General features: G+C 37.5%; 1 protein-coding gene across 1 annotated transcript in view; it reads left to right on the plus strand.

Annotated features, from left to right (window-relative positions):
• The window catches only part of SLC39A12 (solute carrier family 39 member 12), a gene marked incomplete at both ends in the record, with an annotated part of 83,912 nt that extends 69,227 nt beyond the window's left edge, over positions 1-14,685 (plus strand). Inside the window, one exon of the mRNA XM_080811391.1 lies at positions 14,557-14,685. Coding sequence (XP_080667517.1) covers positions 14,557-14,685 — 129 coding nt within the window. The remainder of the gene's footprint in view (positions 1-14,556) is intronic.
• Positions 14,686-19,534: the final 4,849 nt, after the last annotated feature.

The following is a 19,534-nucleotide window of genomic DNA, read 5'->3' on the forward strand; positions in this document are numbered from 1 at the left end:
TTGATCATTTTGTTTAGATTTTTGTGTGAATGTCAGTTGTAGGAGTTCTTTACTTATTTTAGATTTTAACCTCTGAGCAGATGTGTGATTCACAGATACTTCCTTCTATTCCATGTGTTGCCTTTTCACTCTGTTTATAATGTCCTTGGATGCATAAAGTTTTCGTGTTGATAAAATCAAATTTAAGCTATTTTTTTCTAATGTTTTCTTCCCTGAGCTTCTAATGACATATCCAAGAAATCATTGCCAAATCCAATGTTATGGAGATTTCTGCATGTTTTCTTCTAAAGGTTTTATAGTTTTAGGTCTTACATTTAGGTCTTTGATCCATATTGAGTGAATTTTTGTATATGGTATAACGTAAGAGTCTAATTTCATTCTCTTGTATGTGGGTACCCAGTTTTCCAATTCCTTACATTGAAAGGGCTGTTCTTTTGTTACTGGATTATCTCTTGGCACTCTTGTCAAAATCAATTGCCTTTGTTTGCAAGAACTCATTTCTGGGCTCTTTATTGTATTCCATTGGTCTGTATGTCTGTCTTTATGCCAGGACCACACTCTTAATTATTGTAGTTTTGCGATTAATTTTGAAACCAGAAAATGTGAGACCTTGAAATTTGTTCTTTTTCAAGATTGTTTTGGCTATTGAGGGTTCTTTGAGATTTTTAAAAATTAAGTTTAAGATAGATTTTTCCATTTCTGTAAAAAAAAATCATTAAGAATTTGATAGGAATTGCATTTAATTGTAGATCACTTTACCTAGTGTTGCTATCCAAGCAATATTAAGTCTTCCGATCCATGAACACGGGATGTCTTTCCCTTTGTTCGTACCTTTTTGGTTAAGTTAATTCCTAAGTATTTTATTCTTTTTGATGTTATTGCAGATGAAATAGTTTTCTTAATATCCTTCCTTCTCAAAGTCTTCATTATTTGTGTATAGAAACACAACAGATTTTTGTGTTGATGTGTATCATACAACTGCTAAATTTTTAAGCATGTTTTAACATCTCAGAAATAAAAAAGGTATTGGCACTGGGTAACAAAGTTTTATTTATCAGAAGGACATGTTTTATAAGCAGTAATTTCTTTAAGATTTTATTTATTTATTTATTTGACACAGAGAGAGAGAGAGAGAGAGAGAGATCACAAGTAGGCAGAAAGAGAGGGGGAAGCAGGCTCCCTGCTGAGTGGAGAGCCCAATACAGTGCTCGATCCCAGGACCCCAAGATCATGACCTGAGCTGAAAGCAGAGGCTCAACCCACTGAACCACCCAGGTGCCCCTATAAGCAGTAATTTTTAAATATAATATTATAGTGAATACAGTTTTTTAAATAAAGACATTTATAAGTCAGAAGATTTCCATCATTAATCACATGAAGTCATTTCTCTTGTTTTTTTTTTAACTCACTAGAAACAGAAATCTGCCTCAATTTTATCCATATTTTTCTTTTTCCTCAATTATTGTTATATGAATAGGTAAATATGCATTGATGAGAATATGTAAATAGAAGAAATCTTCATTTTTTTCTGAAAGTTAGAAGGGAGGATGTTAAATTCTTATTGAAGACTGTATGACAAATTTGATCCTTGCATGATTTTTTCCTTTAGTAGAGCAACTTCCTTGTCAAACTTATAAAGTCCATGAGAGTGAATGCCAGATACAATCTTGTTTACTCATTAGGACTAACATAGGTTGTTTACAGTTCAGTTCATCTAACGGTTATTGAATGCATGAGATGATCACTGCTATGAAGAAATAGCTTATGTATGGCTGAATGCTGTCAACAATCTGGGAGAAAAGCAAAAAGGTCATGTGATTGTTTCTGTGGTTGAATACTTACTAAAACAAGTAAGTTGGTCAGCTGACAGAGGAGAGAAGAAAGACAAACAAAAATCAGTCTATCTATTTTTATTGAGTATATTAAGGCCAACAGTCTTTCTAATTTATCAATTTTTCAGCAAGTTGTGATCTCATGGATGACTTCCTCAGAAAATTTTCTTGGAGACAGCATATGTATAAAGGATCTTATTGACTGAGTGTTCAGTTTTGCAAACACTGGGTGAATTTGTGGGTGTCGTTAAGAACCATAATAAACCTATCTACCTATTTAATGGAAGAACTCCTACATGTCTCTTTGTAATCATTTTTAGATAACATGTTATTAATTAATAATTATCAAATAACCCTTCAAAATCAAAAGAAACAAAAAAACCCTTTAAGATCAAAAGAAAATTGATTGCCTTATTAACATTGTCATAAATATGTGGATGAGTGAATATGCAAAGCTCATTTTTTTCCTCATGCATTTGACAATATACAGATGTTCTAGTGCCTCTTTGTAGCAATGATGATCATTTGAAAAAAAAAAATCTAGATATAGTAGTGGTATAAGACTGTGGAAAATATTTGGCAAAAAAAAATCCTTCTGTCCTGAGTATAAATAGAAGACTTTGAAATGACACTATCTAGTTTGACCTAAGCCACTAAATAATCCAGTAACTCAAAATATGCTTTAGTTTTTCCTTCTTTTCCCTTTTTTCTATTTTTAGATTAATAAGAATGTGTGGGTAGAACAGAAGAAATATAAAATGATCCATAACCACTATAATTCTCCTCCCAGTGGGCCTATACTTCCTTCTAAGAGTGTTTCTTTAATTTATCTAGTGACAGGGGTGCCTGGATGGTTCAGTCAGTTAAGCATCTGACTTTGGCTCAGATCATGATCTCAGGTCCTGGGATTGAGCCCTGGTTTGAGCTCCCTGCTCAGCGGGGAGTTGGCTTCTCCTTCTGTCCCTCCCCACATCGTGCTCTCTCTCTCTCAAATAAATAAAACCTTTAAAGAATTTATCTGGTGACTTAGATAATCAGCTTTTTTTTTTTTTTTTTTTTTTGGTCTGTACTATCTGCAACAGTAGTCCCTCCCCACGTACGGCTGTCTCATCAAGCACTTGAAGCGTGGTTAGTGTATCTGGGAAATGGATTTTCTTTTAATTAAAAAACTTTATTTCTTTAGAGCAGTTGGAGGTTCATGACAAAATTGAGTAGAAAGTACAGAGAGTTCCCAAATAACATCTGACCTATAAATGCATACCTTCCCCCACTCTCAGCATCCCACACCATAGAGGTACATTTATGATAATTGATGAAACTACATCGACATGTTATTATCACCCAAAGTCTGTAGTTTACATTTGGATTCATGTGTGGTGGTGTACATTCTATGGGTTTTGACAAATTACAAATGACCCTTGTAATATCATATAGAATATTTCCCCTGCCCTAAAAATCCTCTGTATTCTGCCTCTTCATCCCCCCCTTTCCTTGAAACCACTAATCTTTTTTTTTTTTTTTTTTTGGATCTCTGTAGTTTTGCCTTTTCCAAATATAATGTAGTTGAAATCATACAATATGTACCTTTTGAAAATTGGCTTCTTTCACTTAGTACTATGTTTTAAGTTTCCTCCAGGTTGTTCCATGGCTCATTTCTTTTTAGCATTAAATAACATTGTCTGGATGTACCACAATGCATTTATCCATTCTCCTACCAAGAACATCTTGGTTGCTTCCAGGTTTTGGCAACTATGAATAAAGCTGCTATAAATATCCATGTGCAGGTTTTTGTATGAACCTAAGTTCTCTATATGCTTAGGAAGATACCGAGGAGTGTAATCACTGAATCATATGATAAGAATATGTCTAATTTTATAATAGATTTCCAAGGTGATTATACCATTTTGCCTTCCCATCAGTAATAAATGAGAGTTCCTTTTGCTCCAGGTCCTTGTCAGCATTTAGTGTTGTCAATGTTTGGATTTTGGCCATGCTGGTAGTTGTGTAGCAGTATCTCATTGCTGTTTTCCCTTGAAATTTTCTAGTGGCCTATGATGTTGAACACCTTTTCATGTGCTCATTTGCTATCTGAGTACCTTCCTTGGGGAAGTGTCTGTCTATTCAGGTCTCTTAATCATTTTTTAAAAAACTGGATTGTTTCTTATTTATGTGTTTCAAGAGTTCTTTTTATGTTTTGGATATCAGTCTTTTGTCAGATGTGTCTTCCGCAAAAAAAAAAGCTTCCACTCTCTGGTTTATCTTTTTATTTCTTGACTTGTCTTTTACAGAGAAGAAAATTTAATTTTAATGAACTCAACTTATCAATTATTTCTTTCATGAATCATGTCTCTGGTATTATATTTAAGAAGGCATCACTATACCCAAGGTCATATATGTTTTCTCCTTTGTTATCTTCTAGGAGTTTCATGGTTTTGTGTTTTCCATTTAGACCTGTAAGTCATCTTGACTTAATTTTTGTGAAGGGTGGAAGTTCTGCATACAGATTCATTATAGGGTTTTTTTATTTTTTCACGTGTGGCTGTCTGATAATTCCAACACCATTTGTTGACAAGACTGTCTTTGTTCCATTTTATTGTTTTTGCTCCTTTGTCAAAGACCCGTTGACTATATTTATGTGGTTCTATCTCTGGCCTCTTTATTCTCTTCCATTGATCTGTTTTTCTATTCTTTCACCAGTTCCACACTGTTGTGATAGTTTTTATAGTAAGTCTGAAGACGGTTAGTGTCAACTCTCCAACTTCATTCTTCTTCAATATTATGGTGGCCATTCTGGGTCTCTTCCCTCTTCATATAAATTCTGGAATCAGTTTGTCAATATCCATGAAGTAGTTTGCTGAGGTTTTGAATGGGATTGTGTTGAATCTATAGTAAGAACTGACATCTTGACAATATTGAGTTTTCCTGCCCAGGGACATGGAATATCTCCAGATGTATTTAGTTTGTCCTTGATGTCTTTTACTAGAATTTTATACTTTTCCTCATATAGATTTATACATAGGTATAGCACTATTTTTGGTACTAATATAAATGGTATTGAGTTTTTAAGTCAGATTCTACTTGTTCATTTTCTTCATATGTAAGAATTGACTTTTGTGTATTAACATTGTATCATGCAACCTTGCAATATGCACTTATTCTAGGAGGGTTTTTTTAAATGATTCTTTTGGATTTTATAGATGGCATTTTTTGGGTATTCCTTTTATTTCCTTTTAGTCTCTTATCGCACCCACTAGGAATCCCAATCTGATGTTGAAAAACAGGGGTGCTAGGGGATGTCCTTGCCTTGTCCCTGATCTTAGCCGTAAATTTTCTGCATGATGTTACCTGTAGGGTTTTTTTGTTACAGATGTTCATTATGATTTTGAGGAAGTTTCTCTCTTTTCCTAGTTTGCTGGGAGTTTCTGTCATAAATGGATGTTCAATTTTGCCAATGCTTTTTATGCATCTGTTGATATCTTCTTAACTTGTTGATGTTGCAGTGTAGATCACAGTAATGTAGAATGTTGAACCAGCCTTGTATAATTGAATAAATCCCACTTGACTGTGGTGTATAATTCTTTTTATATACTGCTGGGTTCAATTTTCTAATATTTTGTTGAGAAGTTTTGCATCTCTGTTCATAAGAAGTATTACCCTATTGTTGTTCTGTAATGTCTTTAGTTTCCATATTAAGATATTGCTAGTCTCATAGAATGTGTTGGGAAGTATTCCCTCTGCTCTGTCTTCTGGAAAATATTGTAGAGAATTGGTAGGATTTCTTCCTTAAATGTTTGGTTGAATTCACCGGTGAATAACCTTTTGGAAGATTATTAATTATTGATTCAATTTTTAAAATAGATACAGGCCTATTCCAATTGTGTATTCCTTTCTGTGTGAGTTTTGGCAGCTATGTTTTTCAAGGAATTGGTGTGGTTCCTCTAGATGATCAAACTTGTGAGTATTGAGTTATTCAGAACTTTCCTTTATTACACTTTTATTACCCTTGGTATTTGTAGTGATAGCTCTTTGATTTCTGATATTAGCAATGTGTGTTTTCTATCTTTTTCTTAGCCTGTGTAGAGGCTTACTGATTTTGTTGACCTTTTCACAGAACCAACTTTTGGTTTTGCTGATTTTCTCTACTGATTTCCTATTTTCAATTTTATTGATATCTACTCTAATGTTGTTATTTGATTTTTTTTTCCTGACTTTGGATTTAATCTGCTGTTCTTCTAGTGTCCTAAATTGGAAGTCTGTATGATTGATTTTAGATCTTTGTTCTTTTCTAATCTATGCATTCAATGCTACAATTTTGCTTTACATACTTCTTTCACTCTGAGGCCCACAAATTTTGATTACTTGTATTTCTATTTTCTTTTAGTTCAAATACTTTAAAATTTTTCTTGAGATTTCTTTATTGACCTTTGTGTTATTTAGAAACTAGGTTATTTAATTTCCATGTATTTGGGGATTATTCAGCTACTTTTCTGTCACTAATTTCTTGTTTAAGTCCATTTTTAGTTGAGAGTAGACATTATATGATTTCTATTCTTTAAAATTTATTATGGTGTGTTTAATGGCAGAGAATGTGACCTATCTTGGTGAAAATTCCATGTGAGCTTGCCAAAAAATGTGTATTCTTCTGTTATTGGATGAAGTAGTTTACAGATGTCAATAATATCCAGTGGATTGATGGTGCTCTTTAGTTCAACTGTGATCTTACTGATTTTCTCCTGCTGGATCTGCCCATTTCTGAGAGACTGGGTTAAAGTCTCCAATCAAATAGTGGATCCTTTTCTTTCTCTTTGCTGTTCTGTCCATTTTTGTTTCACATATTTTAATAATCTGTTGTTAGGTACACACACAATAAGGATTGGTCTGTCTTTTTGGAGTATTGAATCTTTTTTCTTTATCTAATGGCCATCTTTATACTTGATACCATTCCTTGCTCTGAAGTCTGCTCTGTTTGAAATTAACGTAGGTATTTTGCTTTCTTTTGGTTAGTGTAATGTGATAGATCTTCCATCCCTTTACTTTTTAATCTGTATGTCTTTATATTTAAAGTGGACTTCTTGTAGACAGCATATGGTTGGGTCTTATTTTTGATCCATTCTGAAAATCCCTGTCTATTTTTCAGCATATTTATTCCACTGGCATTTAGAGTGATTATTGATATAGTTGGATTAATAGCTACCATATTCGTTACTGTTTTCTAATTGTTGCCTATTATTCTTTGTTTCTACTTTTGTCTTCCACACTTTTTCTGCCTTGTGATTTTAATTGAACATTTTATACAATTCCATTTTGACTCACTTATTAGCACATTAATTATATTTCTTTTCTAGTATTTTAAGTGGTTATGTTTATTTATTTATAATACATTTACAAGTAATCCAGTTCCACTTTCAACACTACCTCATGGGTAATAGAAGTACCTTATAATATTGTGGGGATGGGTTGTTTGTTTGTTTGTTTTTAAAGATTTTATTTATTTATTTGTCAGAAAGAGAGAGAGTGTGTGTGTGTACAAACAGCCAGAGGCAGAAAGAGAAGCAGACTCCCTGCTGAGCAAGGAGCCTGATGTGGGACTCAATCCCAGGACCCTGGGAATCATGACCTGAGTGGAAGGCAGCCACTTAACTGACTGAGCCACCCAGGTGTCCCTGGATATTGTGTTTTGAGAGTTTTTGTTTTGTTTTGTTTTCTTTTCTTTTCTTTTGTTTTTTTAGTCTTTCTTCTCTCTGCTTTTCAATTTTGGAAGTTTCTACTGTCATATCTTCAAACTCAAGAGTTTTTCCTCCGCCATGTGCAATCTACTAATGAGTCCCTTATTCTTCATTTCTCTTGCAGCATCTTTTATCTCTAACATTTTTTTTATTCTTTCTTAGAATTTCCATCTCTCTGTTGATATTATTTTTGATTGTTTATGTTGTCTCCTTTTCCCATTAAAGCCTTTTCCATATCATGGTCTTTTGTTTTGTTTTGTTTTCTCTTTTTAAGCTCCTGGCCTGATAATGCCAACTTTTTTTTCCTGCTGTATCTGACTCTGGTTCTGATGGTTGTTCAGTCTCTTCAAACTGTGTTTTTTTGGTTTTCATGTAATTCGTGTTACTTTTGTTGAAAGGAAGCCATAATGTACTGGGTAAAAGGAACTGTGGCAAATAGTCCTTTAATAATAGAGGAGTAAGGTATGGGGAGGGGGGAAGCATTATATAGGTCTTTGATTGGGTCTTGGTATTTTGTTGAGCTGGTGCTCCCAGATGGTGAACTTCTTGTCTCCTCCCTCTTTAGGTGGAAGAGAATGGCTAGAGGGGGGTGAAATTGAGTATTTCTCTTTAGTAGGTAGGATAATAAAACTCCAATAAAACCCCAGCAGGTTAGGCTCTGATAAAATAGTTTCTCTTAAGAGAAGTCCTTGTTAATATCAGAATTCCCTGGCATATTTCAAAATGGCTCCTTTATCTTCCTCCTGATAAAAGCATGAAGGGATTTTCCTCCCAATACTCACCGTGAGAATTCAGTAGAGCTCCTGGCAGAAAAAATCCACAGAAGTGAGGATGAAGACTTAAGACTGGGTCCCCCTAGATTTTTTACTTTTAGACTTATCTACACTGAATCTCTAGTAATTTGTCCATTACAGTTTATTTCTCTGCCCTGGCACTGGTTTCTGGTTATAGGTTTCTGCTCAGGTAAACTGGATTCTCTGTGTACACTCTTCTTTCTCTCAATGATTGGGTCAGCCATTTGATCTCGCTTTTCTGTCATATCTGAGGAGAGTTGTTGATTTTTCAGTTTCTTCATCTTTTTTACTTGTTGCTGGGTGAACTGGTGACTTCTTATCTTCTATGACATACCAGAAACCAGAAGTTTTGTTATTAAAATTTTAAGTGTATAGTTTGCATATGCAAACAGATAGTTGCAGATTTGCAAGCCAAACCATGACTTTCATTAATAAATTTCCATCTTATTCTCAGATGTGGGTCTTCTGAAAGGACACGATTGAGCTCATTACAGATGTGACAGTAAGAGCAGTCCATGGAGTATGTGCCCCTAGAGAGATTAAGCTTTACTAGGACAGCCTACAAAATAAGTTTCTGAGATTTTCTCTCATCATATTTCTAGGAACAAGAATGGCTCCTCTTAGCAAATGCAAATGAATACATAACTCAGTGTGCACAAAGGATTTTAGGAATCTTCTGAAAAGAAGATGGTATAAGTCAGTTATCAAGGGAGATTCATGAATGGAGGAGCAAATCATTTCTCTTGAAAGTTGATAATGCCAAAAACTATGCATTCCTGAGAGAGGAGAAAATATATGAATGACAATCTTACCTGCAACGGAGACATCCACCGAATGTCTTCAGCAAGTGAATGTTGAATATTTATATTTAAATTGTAAATTTTTCATGGTGAAAGGACTTCAGTTTTTTTTTTTTTTTTTTAGCATTTATTAGAAGCATCGGATACAGAACTTTCTTTTTCAGGATGTACCTTTATGATTCATACTGAAAGCAATGTGGAAATACCTAGTGAGAGATCTTTAACACCAACAAGAAACCAGTTTCAGATTACAGATGGAAGTAGACAGAGAAGGCTTTGCACGGCAAGATTCTGAAGCTTAGATGTGTAAGGAGAAATCAAAAACCTAAGTTCTAGAGAATGTTTTATAGATTGTCCTCCTTTGTGATGTCTTCCCTAGTATATAATTAATTGTATAGCACAAGACATTAGAATTTATCCAGTTTCTTTCCTGATGGGTTCTACCAATTTCCATGAGCATTGCTTTTAAAACTTTAGCTTGACTATGAGTACAGTTATGGGAACTGCCTCGAGTGTGAATTATTTACTTAATATCACTTTCTAAAATGTTCAGAAATTCTAATTACCGGTTGGCTATAATTCCTATAATACTACACCTGCAGACAAGTCAGTCACCGTGTAGACTCGGTGCATCTCAGGGAATTTCTCTCCTGTGTCTGGTTCAGATTTTAAAATAAAACAATGGCATGATAAAGGACTATCTTTTAAAGATTTTCTTTTTTTCTTCTTCTTTTTTTTCTTTTTTTGCCAGAAAATTACAGTTCCTTGACTGCCATGTTTAGGCATCCACTGACTTGAGTTGGGGAACTTGCTGAACATTGCAGGTGAAAAAGAAATTATTTTCTACCTCAAGGCTTCCAAGTTTCTGGCAGAAATCTAAAAAATATATGTCTCTTGGCTCTATCTCTGGGCAAAGATGTTTTGCTAACGTTTCTCTTTTTTCCTGACCTTTTTCTTCAGTTAACATACTCTATCCATCATTTCACCCCCTCTAGTCTTAGGCTATAAATCAAGATCTATAAAATTGTTCAATAAAATAATTTAATTGCCCAGGAGGAAAAGGAGGCTTTCCTCTCTTGAAATCCAGGGGGAAAATGGGGGCAATAAAACTGACATCGGGAATTTCTTTAAAAGAAAAAAACAAACTATATACCCTTGAAAATTAGTTCATATGGATCTTTATTTTCCTTCAAAATTTACTTACTGAAATGATTAAAAAAAATGTGGGTAGATTCAAAGTAAGCGAAATGCTGTAATCAGACATGGTTGAGATTTGGCATTTTACATTTGTATCTTTTGGAAAGACTTTTTGTAAGACTCTCTGGTATTTTGGTGTATATCCAAGAGATATTATGATTTATATGTTCATCCATAATCATTCAAAAAAGAGCCAAGTATTGTCTCAAAAGCAGACTTAGCTGGATTTTCTTACCAAGCCCATTTGTGTACAGACATGAGAAGTTCAGATAGACCACCCAAATTAAGATGATCCATATCAGAATGAGACTGACCCTAAACTTTTTTTTTGAAATGCTGATTTTCATCGTTTGTCCATTTTTATAGGCTCACAAAGTTAGTCTTTTTTTAAATAGCTTCTTCAAGTACACATTGTCTGCCTTAAAAACAGAATCAATAGCATGATATCTTTTACAACGAAAGCAGCATGATATCTATATGTTGCATAATATATTTTCATTATGTTTTCATTACATGCAGTGACTTTTATGTCTATTTGAACATTGTTAGCTTTGATATTTCCACTTTTTTCTAATTAGGTGGAAATGTGTTGGTCATAATAGAGATGAATTTCAGGCAGAGAGCTGGTCTTTATAGTTCTTTAGAAGGTAGAAGAGAGACAGTAAAGTATCCCCCAAACCGAGAAAGCATGGTGAGAACAGAAAATGAAGCAGACCATTCCATATAGTTTACACAGAATTTTATTCAGGATAATTTACTGATGGGGATTGGGGATTGGGCAAGCAATGATATATGGCAGCAGCATAGTTACTCTCTGCAAAATCCAGACCTTAGTGTAGACCTTAGTGCACCAATTATATAGAGGGAAAACACAGAAGTTCATTGTCATGAGATCAAAGTGTTCACATGCACCTCCAAGGGCTTGCATGCCCCTGATGGACAGCTAAGCTTTAATTAGATCTTGGGCATCACCTGTGCATCAGGAAGGAGAAAGACTGTGTTATCTCTAACAGAATCATGGGAAACCAAAACAAGCTTCCCCCAATCTCAGCCTCAGTGGGCATGTCTAAGACATGTATATTAATCTCCAAGAGGGCCAGGACATGTAGCCCTAAGAGAGCTCACTGAACAAATATGAACACAATGGAGGGCCAAAGATGGAGTCGGTGTTGTCTGCATTCCTGCAGTCCTCTACAGTAATGAGATGAGCTGGCTTCTTGTCCTCATTCTGATGTCACATCTATGTGACTGAGTAAGTCATTATCCTCCTTGAGCCATTGTTTCCTCCTAAATAAAAGGAGTTTAGTAATTTAGTAGTAGATGAGGGTGCAGGACTTCAGATGGGGCATGACAAAATGGATGTCAGTGAAAGTAAGTGCTGCATAAAACCTTCAGCCAGAGCATCCTGAAGAAGTTCAAGGAAAAGATGAACTGCTAGAAGTCCCACCTCCATGGATGGCGAGATCGTAGAGGCAGCCATTTTGATTAAAAAGTAAAAAGCAGGGACCCTGCTGCAAAACTTCCCAGAAGACATTGCATTCATGTGACTGGTGGCTCCTGGAGCTGTAAGAATCCTCATGGTGTTTTCTAGTGGATAATGCCATTTATGTACTCAGAATCAAGGATTCTTGGTTTTCTTACTGGGAGTGGGGTCACTGACAGAGCCTGGAAACTCTTCTAAACACATTTATTCAATTTTATTGTGTGTCTCACACTATAAGCCAATAGCTGGTCTATAAACTTAGGCTGGTGAGAAAAACAATAGGTCCAAAAATTATTTTTAAGAATTGTGGCATTTTGGGATTTAGTTGGGATAGAAACTGATGGAGATTATGAAGGAAGTCCCAAGACACTAATTTAATCTCTGCAGTTTTGTATCTTAAACATTTTGGCTATTAAGTCTAGCTGATGAAGACCTACATCTTTCCAACCACAGACCCTGAGTAGATATTTGCAGCAAAGATGGAACTTCAAAAAGGAGCTTTCTAAAATGTAGGTTAAGACATAGGTGGTTTGAAAATCCGTCTCAAGTTCTATGTTTGGAACTAGAACTGTTTTCACCAGCATGCTTTGCATCTTTGCTGAAGTATTTTCTCAACAATACACTAAAAACAATCATGATGGTTCATCCAATTATTCATATTATAGGAGTATTTGCCCAAAAAAACTTCTTAGAAATTACTTCTACTTCATCAGAAAGGAACAACAGTCAGATGGCACCAGACATAGTAGGCATAAGACAAGTTGTTAATTCATCCACATCTTGAGGATGAATATTAATTACCTTGCTTGAAAAACAAGGAGAAGGAATTACACAATGTCTTAGTTATTTGGAAATAAGGTTAATCAAAGTTTGAGCCTTTTTGTGACCAGAGATGGCATAATTATGTCTCACAGATGGTCCGAGAGACAAATTATTGAGATAGAAGGAAACTGGTCACCTATGTTGTCTGGCCTTGAAGTAAACACTTGGAAATTGCTTACAAACTCCTGAGAATCAGCTGTCTTAGAAACTCCAGTGCATGTATCTTATTAATCCCTCAAGAGAACCATCAATTGCCAGCCCTTTGGGAATGGTCTATGGATTTTCAAAATGTCATTTTAAATTTATAATAGATAATGAACCATACATACATACTTTTTACTATAAAGTAGTACGGGTAAGCTTATGTTTAAACATGGCAGAAAAAGACCAAAAGGACACAATCTGTTTAAGGTCATCCACCCAGGATAGCATTTCTGGATCCTACTTTACCTTTTGGTCCACTGCTCCATGTGAGGGTGTGAGATAGCAGATCACAATAACCCTCATCCTCATCCTGTCAATTTCTCTAATTAAAAGGAGAAACAACCATCTCAAGCATACCCAAAGAGAACATTCAGGATGCTCTTGGACAGATATTAAAAAAACAAGCCAACCTAGAAAAAGAATACATCAACTTTTTATTGCCATAAATCTAAGACCCTTGCATATTTTACAGGTTTTACCTTTTTCTTGCTGTAAATAACCTGGTAGTTCTCAAACAGAGGTGATTTTTTTTTAACCTCCCCGGGGAACTTGGGACAACATCTGGAGACAGTTGTGGTTGTCACAACTGGGGTCAGAGGTAACAGCTGACATCTGTCAGGTAGAAGCCAGGGATGCTGCTGAACATCCTTTAACCCACACAAGAGCCCCCATAACAAAGAATTATCCAACCCAAAATGTCAATAATGTCATGGCCCAGTGAGGTTTTCCCTCAATGTTGACTTAAGCCAGTTTCCCAATAGAAATGACTATGTCATGCAAGAGATACGTCACTCTCTCCTTCGCATAATGAGGGATTCAAAGGAATATGAGACAGAAACATCACGGGGATGAAAGCTACAGCATAGGGAATATGGTCACTGGTATTCTAGCCTTGTAAGGTAGACTGTTGTTACATCTGTGGTGAGCACAGTAGAACATACAGAGATGTGAAATCACTATGTTGTACACTCAAAACTAAGGTAATAATGTGTGTCAAGTGCACTTCAGTTAAAAAAAAAAATGAGTCGTGGAACACGACACCAAAAACTAATGATGTGCTGTATGGTGACTAACATAATGAAAATAAATAAATAAATAAATATGAAGAGATTAAAAAAAAAAAAAAAAGGAACACATTGAGCTGCTTTCCCCCCAGACTCTCACGAGAACATTTTCTTCCACGTGGCGTTAAAGCCATTCCACTAAAAAAACAGCTGCCACTTGCCTCTCTGAGAGTAAAATACAGCTTTAGGGCATGGTGTCTTTATTGTTCTGAAGGTCAGGAAGACCTTGGTGATCTCTTTGAAAGGAAACAAATATGTGCTTCGTAACAACCAGTACATCTAGCGGCTTCATAAACCTAACAGAAGAGTCAAAAATAATACTTCATCATCTATTTCACATTTAAGCACTCTCAGAAAACCAAAGTCAGAAGGATTGGGTTTGCTTTAGGCTGATAACTATGTCATTTTAAGACTTCTGGCAACGCTACGATCCTTCTAACCACAGTTGAATGACTTAATTTATCTTATATTTTAAAATTTTGGTCAAGAGTAGGTATCAAGCATTTTGTAACTGTTTTGGGAATTTGAAAGGTTATTAAGTTCTGAATAACAGAGTCTCTCATGTTTTCCCACCAAACTTTTCCCAGCAGTGAGTATATCTGGATCTTATTCTGGTTTTTTATTCTTTTTTTAGCTTCCTGAAATGACTCATGTTCAAACACGGCGACCCTGGTTGATGTTTCTCCTGCAGAACTTTGGGCTGACCCTAGGTTGGCTTTCTCTCTTACTGTTGGCTATATATGAACAAAATATTAAAATATAAGCTGAGAGTCTCAAAATCCTTCAAAAATGAATTTATACAGCTTCATTTTGTTTCTTTCCTTGTACTCCAGAGTGGCTTGTAAATTAAGCATGTTTATCTTCGAGAAAGGCTATGTGTCTTTTAGATCATTAACTTATTAATTTTATGATGCACTTTTGTTTTGGGATATAAATGTCAGGTTGTCCTCAACTGAAATTTTGGTGTCAGTGCCCAGCACCATGATGGAACGCCTATCTTTTTTTAGTAATTAGCCAATTCTAAATTAATGCTGGTAAAGTTTCAAACCATATTGTTTTGCCAACAAAGAATGTTTGTAGTATTTGAAGTGGACAGACGCCTGCTGGGATCAAGTCAGGCTGCAACTTCTTTGATGTCAAGAATATTCTTCTGCTTGTAAGACATTAAACCATAAGCAAAATAAATTACAAACAAATGTAATAAAGTCTAGTGTTGATGTGATGATTTGTATGACCTTCTGTTACTGGGTGTCAGATTCTGAGTCAGTTCTTGCAAAACCAATATAATGCGATTCACCTGCAAGCATTATTCACTGGCTCATAAATGCATATAAATCAGCAAACTCCGGAACCCTAAAGGATAATAGATCAGCATTTCTAGCTAACCACCAAATGAAATCTGTTCTAGGTAAGGAGAAATGGAAACAGGGAGGTGAGGAATTTTTTTAAGTCATAAAATTGGAGTTGGGCAGTAAGTCAATGCATAAACTCTCACAGATTTAACAGACTGTGCCTACGGATATAATATTACTGATGATGCAATATAGTTTATATTGCATAAATCAATGCATAAACTCACATAAATCAATTTATGCATAAATCAATGCATAAACTCTCACAGATTTAACAGATATATGCCTATGGATATAATATTACTGATGAGGCAATATAGTTTATATTTTTTTGAGGAAACCTAAACATCATTTCAATAGGTAAGTTCTAGAAATGTGTAGGCCGCATTACAGATAACCCAGCAAAATTATGAAAATAGAAAATAACCCTGGCTTTAGTTATTTTTCTTGGAAAACAGAGGCCTAATATTTTTCTTATTTTTTTAATGATATATCTTGACAAGGGAAAAAGCCCATTTTCCTGCCAAAATGACTCATGGCACTCAATCAAATACATCTCTTCCGCTTCTTTCTTACCGGTAGGCAGATACCCCTCGCCATGTCCCACCCAAGTCCCATGTCTTTTAACCACCTTTATTTGATTTCAAAATGAGACTGGTTTCTTCTTCAGTGGTCTTTAGAGCTTGATTTAAGGGGACCTCATGATAAAGTACAGTAGTTCAGAGATGTTGGACTATATCGGCATCAGCCAGAGTATGTATCCAAACACAGAACATCCATCCCTGTCCCAAGAGTTTCTGATCCTGAATGTCTGGGCAGATTTTGAGACTCTGATCGTGAACGACCTCCAGGTGATACCCAGGCTGCTGATAACCCCCCACCCCCACCCCACCCTGTTTGACCTCCACTGGTTGGGTAGAAGTCTGCACACCTGGCTTCAAGAAAGAGCAGGAACACAGCCCTGTTGCCCAAGAGCTGTGTGATTCTGGTTAACGCTGCAAACCTCACGCGGGACCAGCGTTCCTAGGGTGAAACTCCTTTCCTCTTCCTCCTCGCCTGGGAGCATTGGAACGGTTACAGGGGTCCCTGGATGACGAGTCCACAGAGAGGCACTTTTATTTAGATTTGCCTTGAAGGTAAGCAGACCTGACACATCGAGCTTTGCCCTTCTTTTGTTAAGGAACCCAGTGATTTGTAACCGAACAGAAACGCCTTTGTACAGGTCACGGCATGCGGGCTGCACACGAGAAGCCCCTGGCACCGTCTGTGTTATGGTTTCTGTGACCAAGTTCTGATGTTGACATTAAGCCTTAATTTATGCCAATTTAATTAGGAAAGCTCTGATGGATGACTGTACTCCGAGTTCCAGTTTAGAGGGGTTTGGGGAGAACTAAATTAAAATGTTCGATGTGAGCTACTCCATAACCTTCAAGTTAGAGGGAGTTTCATCTAATCTCTAGGATGAGGTCGTGGGCACAGGATGGAGGGGCTTGAAGGGAGCCACATGTTGGAATGAGTAGAGAGACATCCCCGCTGAGCATTTTGCAAGCCTACAACTAGTGCCCTCATGGTAAGCCATCGGTCCTGGCCATCAGAGGTCACTTGTAGGTAATGTAATCACTTCCAAGGGCACCTTTCTAGGCTTACCACGTCTTCCTTCTGCTCCTTTAGCTGGCTCTTTGCTAATTCACTGAGTAACCCGACACCCTGGGATGGACCTCCAGCCACAAACAATCTTAGGATTGCTAGAAATTCCCTTTGTCCTCAAAGTTGAATGATAATGATAAAACTATTATGACAAATATTTGCCTTGTAAATATGGACAGAGCCTGAATTTGGGGCGACTGAACTTTGTCGTCCCGGTAAGTCGTCTACATCATGTGTTACTCACGAGAGTTGGCGTATGTGCTGTTTTCCTTGAAGCCAGATTTCTCAATAATGTTGGAGTATTTCTGTTGGCCAGGCCTAAATTTAGGATTCCACTGTATTTCTATTTGGTGACTGATTTGTTTTGTAGTCACTGAGCTAGAAATGGTCCACGAGCAAAATCAGAGAAAATCACACAGAAATCTTACTTGGGCAGCCATCGTCCAAAGACAGCCATCTCTAGGGGAAGGGGAATCGGTACTGTGTCGCTGTGATGCTAAGTACCGGGCCTGGGAAGGTGGGCCCAGTGCTGCGTACTTACCGGGATGAGCGTGTTCTATGTATGAGGCTATAAGTTGTGGCCGATACCACTCCTCCTGGAACACACATTTTGGGGGTGAGACCATGACTCTTTCTGTAAGATGCATCTGTCAGGACACTGCACATTTACCCTTTTCTTTCTCCTTCGGAGCTGGAGGGGAAGGGTTATGTCAGGAGGCTGTGCATCACTAGGGTAGACTGGACTAATCAGGTTGGAGCTTTTGTGTGATCATTAAAAAATCAGGCTTTACACCAGAATCTTGGTTCAAATCCCAGCACTGCCATTTCATAGCCTTATCACTTCTTCTAACAACGATCTCTTCTCGTGTAAAATAAGACTGAGAACGGAACCTAACTCATAGGCTGGTGGTGAGGTCCATATGAGATATTTACTGCTCATGAAGGACTTAACACCATGCCTGGAGAACAGAAATGCCTCCATAAAGATGAAATTACCATCAGGACCCCCTTTGTTGTCAATTTTCACAGTTCACCTCTCCAAGCTGCACTTTGGGTCAAGGAAATGTCTTGTCTTGGTGGAGAATGGAGATGAAGGATTTTTATGTAATGTCTGCAGTCCTCTAGTGACTCCTCCAGGCCAGCTCCAATAGTCTTTCAAAGCTGTCCGCAGGCTTCTGGAGCCAGAGAGGTGGGTCCCCTCTGGTCGACCCCACTCCGCCCATCTCCCTGGAGAGCCTTCATCCTCGTGTCATAATGATTATGCTCGATGAGAGCCCCCTCTCTCATATTCTTTATTGCTCATAAAAGAGGAAAACCTATTATATTCTATTCCACTCACACTTCTAAGGATGTGGAGGGTGAATCATGGAGCCTGATAGCGAGAAACCTGTCTAAGCTCATGGTTACTGTTACGACTCGATTTCAACTTAGGGAGAGTAAAAAGTAGTTCAACGCGTCCCCCCCTGTTGCCAGGGCCCCTGCTGAGGGAATGAAACCAGCTCTGAGAAGAGTCCAGCCCTATCAGGGTAAGCAGGGGGTCTGGCCACTGGAGGCCTGGCCTGTTTCTACAACCAGAAGCCCTCTGGCTGGCCGCACGCACAGCCTGCACTGGACCCCCAGGGCACCATGGGTAGTGGTACTCCATCTCCCCCAGACGCTGCACATACCCCTAGTGCCATAACTCTCCTCAGTGTAGGGGCATGAGCCCCACATTCTCATACTTTTACTTACATAGGCACCTCTCAATACCCGACTGAAACCGTAGAGAGTTTGAGAAGCTAAAAAGACATTCCCAAATTCAAAGTGCCCTTACCCCACACCCATTGCTTCTTTGAAGGGCGTACCTGTGAAATGTATTTGCACAACCTGACGGCACCGACCCACCCTCCCTGCCCTGCCCCCACCACAACAGCCACCTCTCAGAGGTGGAGATTTGTCATACAGACCTTCCTCTGGCAAACTCAAAGCCCCACCCCCAACACACACACTCCTTAACCTGCTTTTCAAAGCCTCTTGTTTCTCAGAATTTTCTCTTTCATTCTATAACTTTCTCCACATCCCTAATCATACTAAACAACATCAAAAAGTTTCCCTCTTCCTCTGCCCACCAAGAAAGATGCTTTGTCCAACTGTAACCTACCTAGGCTCCCACCCACTCCCATCTATACCCTTGGCTTCACTCAAAATTTTGGAAAGTATCTAGGACTTCCATTTTCTGTGTTAGGTTGTCTCATGGACTCAGCATTTCCTGAAACATCAAGTGAAGCCCATGGTCTCAGCCTACAGGATCCCATAATGCTGGCGCTGGAACCAAAGTCAAACATTTAACTCAGCTCTTTGATTTTCTAGTAGTGTCATAATGGCAAACATATTTATAGCACTGTGTGCCAGACACTATTAAAGGTGCTTTGTGGGGGCGCCTGGGTGGCTCAGTGGGTTAAAGCCTCTGCCTTTGGCTCAGGTCATGATCTCAGGGTCCTGGGATCGAGCCCCGCATTGGGCCCTCTGCTCAGCATGGAGCCTGCTTCCTCCTCTCTCTCTGCCTGCCTCTCTGCCTACTTGTGATCTCTCTCTCTGTCAAATAAATAAATAAAAAATCTTATAATAATAAAA

The sequence above is a fragment of the Martes martes genome (genome assembly GCF_963455335.1).
Source record: "Martes martes genome assembly, chromosome: 8".
Lineage (NCBI taxonomy): Eukaryota > Metazoa > Chordata > Mammalia > Carnivora > Mustelidae > Martes > Martes martes.